This window comes from Lathyrus oleraceus, chromosome 5, assembly GCF_024323335.1.
Source record: "Lathyrus oleraceus cultivar Zhongwan6 chromosome 5, CAAS_Psat_ZW6_1.0, whole genome shotgun sequence".
Lineage (NCBI taxonomy): Eukaryota > Viridiplantae > Streptophyta > Magnoliopsida > Fabales > Fabaceae > Lathyrus > Lathyrus oleraceus.
This window is the reverse complement of record NC_066583.1, coordinates 341,136,644-341,148,635: the sequence shown is the minus strand read 5'-3', so window position 1 is coordinate 341,148,635 and position 11,992 is coordinate 341,136,644. Positions and strand designations below refer to the sequence as shown.

Below are 11,992 nucleotides of genomic sequence, written 5' to 3'. Positions count from 1 at the left end.
GGTACATCGTTTTAATTTATAATCGAGGGGTTAAATCTTATATATTGTCATATATAATTTGTTTTAAAATTTTGACTAGCGTGTATCACTTTTTTACGTAGAAATAGAATATTGACATAACCATAATCCAATCATTTTAAATGCACAAATTAACATTGTTCTCATAAACATATAATACAAGATTTACATTATTTTCAAAATCAAATCTACAAATTTACATTGTTCTCATCAATATAGTATACAAGATTTACAACGTGTTTAAAATCAAATGTACAGATTTACATTGTTCTCATCAATACAAAATACAAAATTTAGATATTTGCACAACCAAGAAAAACTATTGTTGTTGATGTTCATAACAAGATAAGAAGACACTGGCCCAACGTGCTCGGATGCATCCATATCTTGTGAATATAGTGATATGTCGCTAAACTCCTATAACTAGAACAAAAATTGAATTATAATAAGTTAACAACAACAACATTAACTTAGGAAATATACATAAATTACATGTATATGGATTAAGCTAATACTTTATGCTTAGTCCATCCATTTGTAATGCCTTCAGAGACAAGAATGGTTGTCGGGTTGTTTTCACCACTACAAATAACTTTCATACATTTATATCACTAATACACACAAATAAAAGAATGTAAAAAATAACAAGTAATATACTTAATTTTGGGTAATAGAACCTTGGCTTTCTACCAAGTACATTACGTTTGATTGCATTATATCTCTCCATCACTCTACACATGTTGGTTAAAATCAAACATGAATAAAAACTATTCAAAACTAAAGGTAAGATTTTAGTATTGAAAATAATACCACTTACACTCAAATCATTAACTATAACTTCTTCAAGTTCCTTGTGCAACGAGCAAAATATAATTACATCATTTTGCTTCGGACATATAATAATTAGTTGTCAATGACTACTGCATAAACATTTAGAATAGTTATTAATATGTATAACATTGATTTATAAATGAAAACACAAATTAATATATACTTACGGGAAGAAAAACGGGGCCAAATAACATTCTTTGTTCTCGTTCAACAACTTTTCTTGTGCGTAAAGCATGATATTGTTTCCTACCACACCACCATAAAGGCTAATGTGTCCTAGATCTAGGAAACCACACTTTCTTAAATTCTTTTCAACATATATCTCATGCAAGAACCTATGAGAGTCAAATCTTTATGTTAAAGTACGAGAATGCATGAATATAAATAGAAATCAACGTAAAAACTATACTTACGAGCACCACAATTGCAATATGGTATTTTCTAGACATTCACCCCCCTTAAAAAAATTCCATAACAGAAGTCTTAAGAAGTACGAAAAACTGATATGGATCATGACTTAATTTAATATCTTAGCAGATGTCTGGAATACTATCTAATGTCACTAAAAATCTCTTAGTGTTACCTAGTTGTGGTGGTGTGGTTTCAATATTGTCCTAGTGGGAAGAACAATATTATGTGCTTGTACCACCCATAACTTTATCATGAGTGCACAATTGAGCATTTGAAATTGATTGGTTAATTAGACCCAATGAATTCAATTTCTGCATCATAAAAACAACAGAAATACAATACAAAAATTAAAATATGCAAACAATAAAAACAACAACATATAACCCAATTTTTTAACTTTTACTTATACCTCAAGCACACCGCAGGTTCACTTCTCGTACATCCTATCAAGCTCTTCCTTCTTCAAATTCTTGCGCTCCTCCTCGACCAACCTCTATCGCTACTCTTGATCCTTCTGGACAGTCTCTTGCACCTGCTACAACAAACTCTCCCTTGCCACCTGAATCCACTTCTCCTTTAATTGCCTAACCTGTACAACAACTATCTCTTCAATCTCTCTCTTATGTTTTTCTTGTCTACATGATTTAGATTGTCCAAAATGTGAATTGAAACCAACACCTCTTCCAAGACCACATACATGCTCAGGATGCTCCTCAATTCCAATCATTTCTACCAAGATATCATGACGATCTTATGGAACTAAGAAGTTTGTTTTGGATGGTTCAACTAGTACATCCTACAACACAAATAAAATTTCATCTTTACCAAATTGATTTAAATAAAATAAATATTGTTGAAAAAAGTATTTAATTAAAATATTTTCGGCCACTTTGCATGTATCCTCTATGTGAACTCGCCGCCTTTTCTTTGACGTGCCCTTTTCCATTTCTCATGACGTGATGGTGGAGATGGAGTGTCATCAAGGCTTATAGAATCTCCCAGACCCAATTCTCTTGGTTTTCTCTTTTCTTCAATCATCTTTTTTTCAAGTTTTTCACATCCTCCACGACACAACCTATATGGATAGATATTTCTAGAGCTATTATACTTTTCTTTTTTGCTCTTATCCAAGAATTCATGAGTGGTGAGAGACTTTACAAATTCTCCCAAACACTCTGATTAGTAAATGAAAACATCAAGTATGGATGGTTATATTCAGTGTCATCTTCATCTATTTGATTATTAAAATAATCACATGACGCTCACTAACATATGTAAGAAATTTTCTTTTCACCATACTATCATCTGGACTAACATGAAACACCTCATGTGTTTACACAATGCAGTTGTTATTATTATTAAACAAAAAAATAAATGATCATATATACTTATAAAATAATTCATAAAATTCAAAATAAATACTGTAATATCGGTGCATATGGTGTTTTTCAAATCATCTTCAATATTGTGCCAACTATCTATCAAAATATTCACTTTACTTATACCTTGTAACACAATGTAACCCATAAAGTTCTCAGCATTTTCACCATAAGCCCCACCGGTAGCAACATCAATTGTAACAGAGTAACGAATACCCTTTTCGTGGGCTTTTTTCACCTTTGTATACATTGTGGCACCCCTAGTTTTTATTTTACGCTTTGTATTAATATAGGTTGGAGCAAATGTTGTATGGTAGGTGCTTGTAGAATTGTCCAAGACTATCTAAATAAAGAAACATACTAACTAATATCATTTCAGTGATAAACAACATGTAAAAATATACCGACTAACAACATTTTAGTGATCAATATGGAAAACAAATTATCAAGAGAAACTAAATCCATTTTAGTGATACTAAAGACATTCCAGTAATACAAAATCATTTTAGTGAAACAAATGCAAGTGATTTGATGTTCGAGTGTTGATGAATTCCAATTGTTGGAAGAGTTTTTATGAGAGTTACGATGAAAATTGCATATGATTTTTGCAAAGAAAAAGGCGATATGAAGTTAGAGTGTTGATAAGTAATGAAAAGTTATAGTCTAGTTCTCTGAAGTATTTGATGCAAAAGATAAATCACGTCGGTTTTCCAAAAAAAATATGACGTGTATGTTTTAATTAAAAATAAAAAAATATATTAAAAAAACACCATAACATCATATTCTGGGAATACATTTAAAATATCTATCACGTCGGTATTTCATAAAACCATGGGATTTAATTATATAAAATAAAAAATTATAAAGGGCTTTTGGAAAAATTGATTTGAAAATATTAATGCAAAATAAATTACCTCTCAGTTGGATTATGTAACCGAAGTTAATACTAATAAAAAATGAAGAAAAAAAATTAACAAAGAAAAAAAGGGAAGTTGGAAATGCGCCAACTAAAAAAAGATTAAATATAAAATAACATAAAATGCAGTAACTGAGATCGAAGCGAGCTCCCTTTATATTCCCTCGGTTTTTAAAAAAATTGAGTGAATAGGTTGTATATATATATTTTTTAAATAGAACATGACGCTCCCAAGATATATGCCTTTGGTTTTTAAATGTTCGGGGTGAAAGCTTTGCATGGAATGTCTTATTTGTTGTAGTATTGGCTTAAAATCTCATGATTGTCATGTCTTCATGCAATAACTTCTACCAGTGTTTATTCATGGCATTTTGCCAAAAAAATGTAAGGGAAACTATAACTTCTTCAATTTTAATTGTAATAAAATCATTTATCCATGAAATTTAGATAAGTTGGAACACGAAACTGTAATTATCTTGTGTCAATTGGAGATTTATTTCCTTTTATCATTTTTTGGCATTATGGTTCACTTCATTGTTCATCTAGTCAGGGAGATTAGATTTTGTGGCCTAGTTTATTTAAGGTGAATGTACCCAGTAGAAAGATACATGAAGCTATTTAAAAGGCATACGAAGAAAAATCACTATTTGAAAGATTTAATCTTTGAAAGGTACTTCACAAAAAAAAAATATTGAGTTTTGTTCAAACTATTTGTCAAAAGCAGAATCTATAGGAATTCCCAAGTCTCGTCATGATGGAAGATAGGAAGGTAAAGGTACTCAAGATTTACTTGTTCAATGAATGGCCCAGGAAGTAGTTCTTCAAGAAAATTTGTATATATTAAATGATGTTGATGAAGTTCAACCTTAATTATCTGCTCACAAAAGATTTATCAAGGAAACATTCTCCTAGAAGAATGAAAAATGGTTATTGACAGAGCATAACAAAAAATTCATAAAGTGTTTTAATGTAAGGGTCTCTAAATGAAAATATAGTTGTTGACAAAGCATAACAAAAACTTCATAAATTGGTTTAATGAAAGTGTTTCTAAAGATAGTGGTGCATCCAAGACAATTAAATGGATGTCATATATACCTAAGTTTAATGTAAAAACTTGGAGTGCATATGAAATTAGTAAATTTCAATTCTATACAAAATCAAAGGATGACCTTAGTACCATGCAAAATAGTGGGGTTATGGTTGATGCTAAATCAGTGTACTTCTCTAGTTCAAAAGATAATAATCTTGTGATGACATCTAGACTCTACGTTGGGGTCATTGAGGAGATTTAGAAGATTTATTATGTTATACTTATAGTTTCTTTATTTAAATGCAAGTGGATTGACAGTAATACTAGTATACAAGGATGGATTAGGGTTCATACGTGTTGACCTTCACAAGGCGACTTATATAAAAGAATCATTCATCATGGCATCCCAAAAAAAATGTTTTTTATATCACTAATCCTTCTAACAATGTATGTAAAATATTATATAAAGAAAACATATTTATGCTAGTGATGAAAATCAAGATTTAATTCTTAATATTTCAGAGTCCCCTTCTTTTGCAACATACATGCGCCCCTCACATGAAGAAAATTGTTCAGATGATGTGCATGCATTTCTTTATGATCATCAAGATGAGATATGGGAAAAATAAAAAGTAAATATTTCATATGAATTAGTAATATATATTTATAATACTAAAATATTCAATTTACTTTTGAATACTTTTTATTAAAAATTATTTTTCTTAACATGTAGAATTTTTTAGGGTTTGCACGATTTTTAAAGTAAAAGGGCGAGATTTATTACCCCTAAAGTAAGTGGTAAAAAAGTTCCACTACTACGGAAAACACCTACCAAAACGGTTGGAAAAGGGGTACCAGCACGTTGGATCAACCATTGTGAGGTAAGTTGTGATTGTATGTATGATGCTTTCCACCACGGTCGTGCTACCGTGATTATAAGTTAAGTAGTACACTACCTTCCATAACAATTACTTTAAACAACCATTATTGTATGTCTTAACCTATCACAACTATTACTTTAAACAACTTTTGTTGTATGTCTTTTAATAAAATAAAATAAAATATAGCAATAGAACCACAACAAGAACAACAAGAACCAGAAACAAGAACTACAATAAGAATAACAACAAGAAAAACAACAAAAACAAAAACAATAACAAGAAGAAGAAGAAGAAGAAGAAGAAGAAGAAGAAGAACCACAACAATAACAACAATAACAACAATAATAACAACAACAACAACAACAACAATAAGAACAACAACAAGAATAACAACAAGAGCAACAAGAACAACAACAAGAACAATAACAAAAAGAACAACAACAACAACAACAACAAATACCATTCCTAACTTGAATCCATGTTTTCCTTGTGTCATTAAAGTTGGAGAAGAGGTGATGGAGTTCTGAAAATTGTTAATGAAAGAAATGATGTTTCCGAGTTTTCTTTATGAAAGAAATTATTTTTTTGAGCTTGGTTTACTGGAGAAATAGAGTGTCATAAATGGAAGAAGATGTTTGGAGGTAGAAGATGAAGTTCGTCTAAGTCAGAAGTTCATCTAAGTTTTAGGTTTCATGTGGATCACTAATGGTAGTGACTTGAGGGTTGATAATCACTAGATGGACAACAAATATTTGTTTAAGAATGGTGAAAAAACTCAATAAACATGTTTTTATTTCCCCATGGCCCTGAGTGGCTTTTCACCATGGTTGGAAGTTCCAATCGTGGTGAAAAATGGCTTAAAACAAAATAAAAACAAAATTGTAGGTTCCAACCTATCACAACAGGTACTTTAAACAACCATTGTTGTATGTGTCAACCTATCACAACAGTTACTTTAAATAATCGTTGTTGTATGTCTTTTAATAAATAAATAAAAATAAAAATGTAGGTGCTAGGATTCAAACTCATGATCAGGCGCCACATTTCACCATGGTCGGAAGTTCCAACCATGGTGAAAAGTGACTTAAAAATAAATAAAAAACAAAATTGTAGGTGTTATGATTCTAACGCATGACCAGACGTCAATTTTCATCACGATTGGTACTTATGACCGTTGTGAAATGTCTTTTAGTAAATACAAAAAAAACGCCAAAAAATAAATTATTACCACGGTTAAGAAGAACACTTGGTAAAATGGGTATTACGAAAAGTTTATTTTGTAGTAGTGTTTAGTTGTGACATTCATTTATTGAGATTGAACAATTAACGATTTTATTTATTTGTTGTTGTTGTTGTTGCTTCAAACGTGGTTCAAATCATAGGTGTTTAACGACTCAACACCATTCACAGAAGAAGACTTTAAGACGTTTGTTCAAGTCGGGAAACTTTGGTTTTTGCCTTTATTGTTTAATCATTTGTATATGTTTTAGTTTCGTTGTTAAAAAAGAATGTTTGTGTCATTTTGGCTTTGGTGTAGGCAATGTGTAGTTTTGTTTCACAAATGAGTCATTTGTTCTATTTCACAAAATATACAATTTAAGTTCTATTTCAAAAAAATATAGGTAAAAATTAAATTTTGTAAAATTAAATAATAATAATAATAATAATAATAATAATAATAATAATAATAATAATAATAATAATAATAATAATAATAATAAGAGTTTTCCAGTCAGTTGGATCACCAAACCCTACATCTATTACATCAGATATAAAAATAAACCGAGAGAAAAAGTGAGGTGTACTTTCTGGTTTTGAAAATATAAAAAATTAATGTTGAGAATCGAACGCATTACCAATACCACTTTTCCCTCGATTGAAACTTTCAACTGATGAGAAATGTGATGTGCATTCCAGCTTTTCCCCTCGCTCTTTGACATGAGAAAAAAATGACGAACTTTTCACAATTACCTAACCTCCTCTGCCGAGGTAAAATGTCATTTTCAGTCGAGATAGAAAACCCTTTTCATAATATTGGTTTGAACTTAAGTATTATTAAAATATATTACATAGACTTTATTGAATGAATGTATTTAATATATAATTATTAAAAATGATCTAAAGTGAATCATTATCATATTAAATAAAAATAAATTTTATAGTAATAAAAAAATTTAATAAGTTTTATTGAAAATGTTAAAGTTATAATTGAACAAAATCAATATTAGACACCTTTAATAAATATAAAAACTTAAATACAAATGTGTAATTTTATTTATAGGGTCCTTTTTTTCCATTAAAGATACCCAATATCAAACTACATTTGTACATCCTATTGACAAAAGATTGTAAATCTTGATTCAATTCAGATAATGAACATTATTTTTAATTAAAATAATTATTGATGATATTCTTTGTTTATTTTAATACTTTATCTTTTATTATTAGGCTTTTTTTTCAAAAAACATAAATAATTAAAAAGTTGTCAGCCTCATTTTTTTATTAAGCCATTTGTCATCCATATCAAATATATTGTCATTTTTATTTTCCTTTTTGGATGTTAATTTAATGAAAAGAAAAATACAATTAAAACAATTTATTGTATATGTAAAATACTGCTTTAGCAAAGAGTATTTTTCCTCTATATAAGTCGGGCAAAATTCTCATTTGAGTACTCATCTTTGTTAATCTTTGCTATATTTTTATTATTGTAAGTACATATAGATCATCAAAATCTAGCAAGCCTAAGACAATAATGTTTTTCTGAATTCTAAAATTGAGATTTAATTTCTTTCATTTTATTGTTTTTATAGGTGCTTTGAAGAAATCATGGAAGGATCATCAAGCTCTAACATAATGGATAATCAAAGGTTGCCACAACATGAAAATGTGACTAATGTCTGTTTGCCTGCTGCTGAATATGAAGTCCCAAATCCTCATGGAGATGATCTAACTCTAGATCGTGAGACTAGAAGGTAAGTATGGGGCAAATTTTTAATATCATTCAAAGGTTTTTGCATGCACACTCATTTTTTTTTATAATCTACGTTTTTTCTGGCTTGTAGACGTTTACTAAATCGAGGATACTCCAAAACCCATCGAGAGAAAAAGAAATGTCATATCGAAAATCTGGAAGACAAAAAAAATACACTATCTGTAATCTCATCTCATGATATTTCATCCATATTTGTTTATTTCTCAAAATTTTAAATTTTCTATTGTGCTAATAACTCTTTAACTATGCAGGATATAATATGTAAAGAAGTTCCAATGTCTAAGGTTTACACAAACTTTAATTCTGTTATTAAGTCTAAAATTAACACTTTGGAAGAAACATTATCTCAAGTCAATTCAAATGGGGAGGTCGTAAATGGTAATTTGTTATCCCTTTTCCTTAATAAACATTATAATAACTTACTGTTTAAAAATAAATTGAAGTTAAAATTTTGTTTGTGATTTGTTGAAATTATTCAGTTGAGATGGATTCGATGATCAATACACTGGAGCAGATGAGATTATCCAAAGAGGCAACTAAAGCTGAGTTCATTAGGAAGAAGAATGGAGGAAAATGAAATGCAACTTAATGTAGCAGTTTTTATATAAATATTATGATATTAATATAAATAAGGATTCAGTCATTATGTACATTATTAAATAATATAATAAAAGTCTATATCATTAGGAATATTTATGGATTCAAATGGAAATATGAGATAATGAATTTCGAACCTTCATAAATGATCTTGATTTATGAAATAACTTAAAAGTAAAATCATTTACAACAATTATTCCATAAAGATACTTTTGTTAAAGTATGTACAAATTTATTTATTTGAGCTAATCTATTGATATAGTTTTTGTAAATTTGTTGAGTTGAATTTATAAAAACAATCTATAATCATATTTATAATTGGTGGTGGAACCAGAACCTTGGTCTACAATGTATATTGAAACTTCAGGTTTTTATTTTCCAGTTCAGAGGTTCAATCGAACCCCTAGAAGATGTGGCGCTTGGCCTAGACAAGCAACTTTTTGCCAACCATAAAAAAACAGAGTCTTTTTTACATACATCAGTGGTTAATCAGGTCATGTTAAAATAATAATATTAATTAATTATAATTATTTTTTTCAAATTTTTTCATTTAATCAATACTCGTTGTTTTAAACCAACCATATAATTTTTTCCTAAAATTGGAAAAATTAACCAAAAAATAGTGAAGATGATACAAATGATTTTGAGTTTTTAGAGATGATAAAAGATAAAGATGTTGGTGAATTTGGGCTTTTAGAGATGATGGAAGATGAAGATGCAGGTGAATCTGAGTTTGAAAATGATGGTGAATCTACATTTTTGAAGATGAATCTCAGACCCAAAATTTCAACTATAAAATTTCAACACACATTCATATGGTTGCATATCTAAGATTGAAATCTAGATTTTTAGAAGATTAATATTGACATATTTGAGATTTTTTTTATGTTATAATTTATTGTGTTTTTCAATGGAATTTAGATGAAGAAGATTAATGTTTGAAGATGAAGAAGATGAAAAAGATGAATGTTTGAAGATGAAAAAAGATGAACATAAAATAATAAAATTAATTTTTTAGATTAAATAAATATATTATTTAATATAAAATATAATAAATAGTTAAAAATTAAAACCTGATAATAAATAATTAATAGATAACCGATAATAGATCTCAACCATCAAATTTAAATAATAATATATTAATGGCTAAAAACATCACTTATCCATGGTGGGCAAAAAGAGGCTGACCCATGATAAATGTCACCCTCAAAGAGGGTGGCAAAACCTGTGTTCATCATATACATGATTAGGAGCGAGACTCGCTCGAGTGGTTGGGTTTTCAAGAGTGCGTTGGATTGTCAATTATTCTCCTTTTATTTTTTTAGGTGTTTGGGTTCTCCTTCTTTCAGCTTGCTCACTCCAGAGGTCTTATGTGCTTGGTGTTTAGATCAATTCGTTGAGTGGTTGGTTTTTTCCTATTAGTGGTTGTGGTTTGATGGGTGGTTGGTTCTTTGGTTTGGTGTTTCTCCATTTAGTTGGGTTTCCCTCTTTGTGCAATTTTATTTTTGGCATAGGGTGTTTCTGTTTGGTGTAATTTATATGTTTTAGTTCACTTTATTTTTATTAATATATAGTTTTTGATTTTCTATTTAAAAAACTACTATTAAAAAGGGCTTTTACATCGTTTGAAAAAAGAATTCTACATCGGTTGGATGAAATTTTTCACCTCTGACCAATGGCCTAGGAAAAAATTGGAAAGCGCGCGACTTTTTCACTCGATTGGATGTGCCAACCAAAAGAAAAAATTTCACTGGCCATGAGTTCGATTATCAAGAACAATATTTTTGTATTTTCAAAGTTAAAAGCGCCCCACTTTTACTCTTTGTTGTACTTAAAATTGAGGTGAAAAACTCAACTTTTTCTCTCAATAGCTTCTATTACCCGAGGTAATAGGTGTTAACATCGGTTGACAGTTCCAACCCAAAGGAAGTCCCTTTTTTTAAAAAACATCATTTTTTTTTTAATTTTATAAAATTTTCTTTATAATGAGTATTTTTTTTAAACAAAAATTAAATTATATTTTTTGAAACTGAATTACACATTTATGAAACAAAACATATATACCAAAATTATACATCCACAACAAAAATAATGCATTAATTACGACGACTAAATTTGAAGGATTGTGGTTGTTTAAACCGCCACAAATAACAAAAACGAAATTTTAAAAAACTTCATAAAGACTAGGTTAATAGTGACGATTTAGAAATAAACTATGCTCTAATTGTTGTTTTAATTATGGTTTAAAATTGAGGGGTTTTATTGAAAATAGTGGAAGTTTAAACCGGCACAAATATCATTATTTAGAAAAGAACATAATCAAATAAATACTTTTTAAAATATAAATTTATTCAGAAACAAAACATATATTACAACTCATATTATTTCTGAAGACACAGATACATTTATATACATGTGTATTGGTAGATAGAAGTTTCAATTTTAACACATGCCTAAGCTTATTTTCTACTATTCTCAACTGATCAACTCTCAATTGATTAATTCTTGATATATATGGTGATCTCTTCCATTTTCGATTTTCTAAAGAATGTTAAAAAAACATTGAAATGTATATCTCAACAAATGGGGCATTTACCATTTAATTAAAAAAAACTTCCATACTAATACCATGTGAAAGTGGTAAATACGCTAAAAAATTCTGGGATTCTAATATTGGTATATAAAGCCATCTAGTATAGTCACACTTACATCTCACATTTATATGTCAAAATGGAAAGCAAAGCAAGTAGCTAATTTAAATTATTATTTAAAAAAAAAAAAATCTATGCTAATACAAAATGATTTACAAGTACAAAAACTGTTTGTACTACTATGCTAGGCATTAAGAAAAGAAAAGGAATAGTTCAAAAGAAAAGGAATAGTTCAAAGTTTAATCATATATCCTAGAAAAAAGTAACTACATATTTGTATGAC

At 28.9% G+C, this 11,992-nt stretch overlaps 1 protein-coding gene across 1 annotated transcript; it reads left to right on the top strand.

Annotated features, from left to right (window-relative positions):
* Positions 1-8,134: 8,134 nt before the first annotated feature.
* LOC127078435 (uncharacterized) lies at positions 8,135-9,153 on the top strand. The gene is made up of 5 exons (XM_051018890.1): positions 8,135-8,176; positions 8,280-8,441; positions 8,532-8,622; positions 8,713-8,839; positions 8,941-9,153. The coding sequence occupies exons 2-5, from the start codon at positions 8,296-8,298 to the stop codon at positions 9,036-9,038; spliced, it is 462 nt and encodes a 153-aa protein (XP_050874847.1). The 5' UTR covers positions 8,135-8,176; positions 8,280-8,295; the 3' UTR covers positions 9,039-9,153.
* Positions 9,154-11,992: the final 2,839 nt, after the last annotated feature.

Bases quoted from the DNA above. Each gene is read 5' to 3' on its own strand.
- LOC127078435 (XM_051018890.1), top strand. From the start codon at position 8,296: ATGGAAGGATCATCAAGCTCTAACATAATGGATAATCAAAGGTTGCCA. The intron at 8,442-8,531 runs GTAAGTATGGGG...TCTGGCTTGTAG, and splicing joins CTAGATCGTGAGACTAGAAG to ACGTTTACTAAATCGAGGAT. The intron at 8,840-8,940 runs GTAATTTGTTAT...GAAATTATTCAG, and splicing joins AAATGGGGAGGTCGTAAATG to TTGAGATGGATTCGATGATC.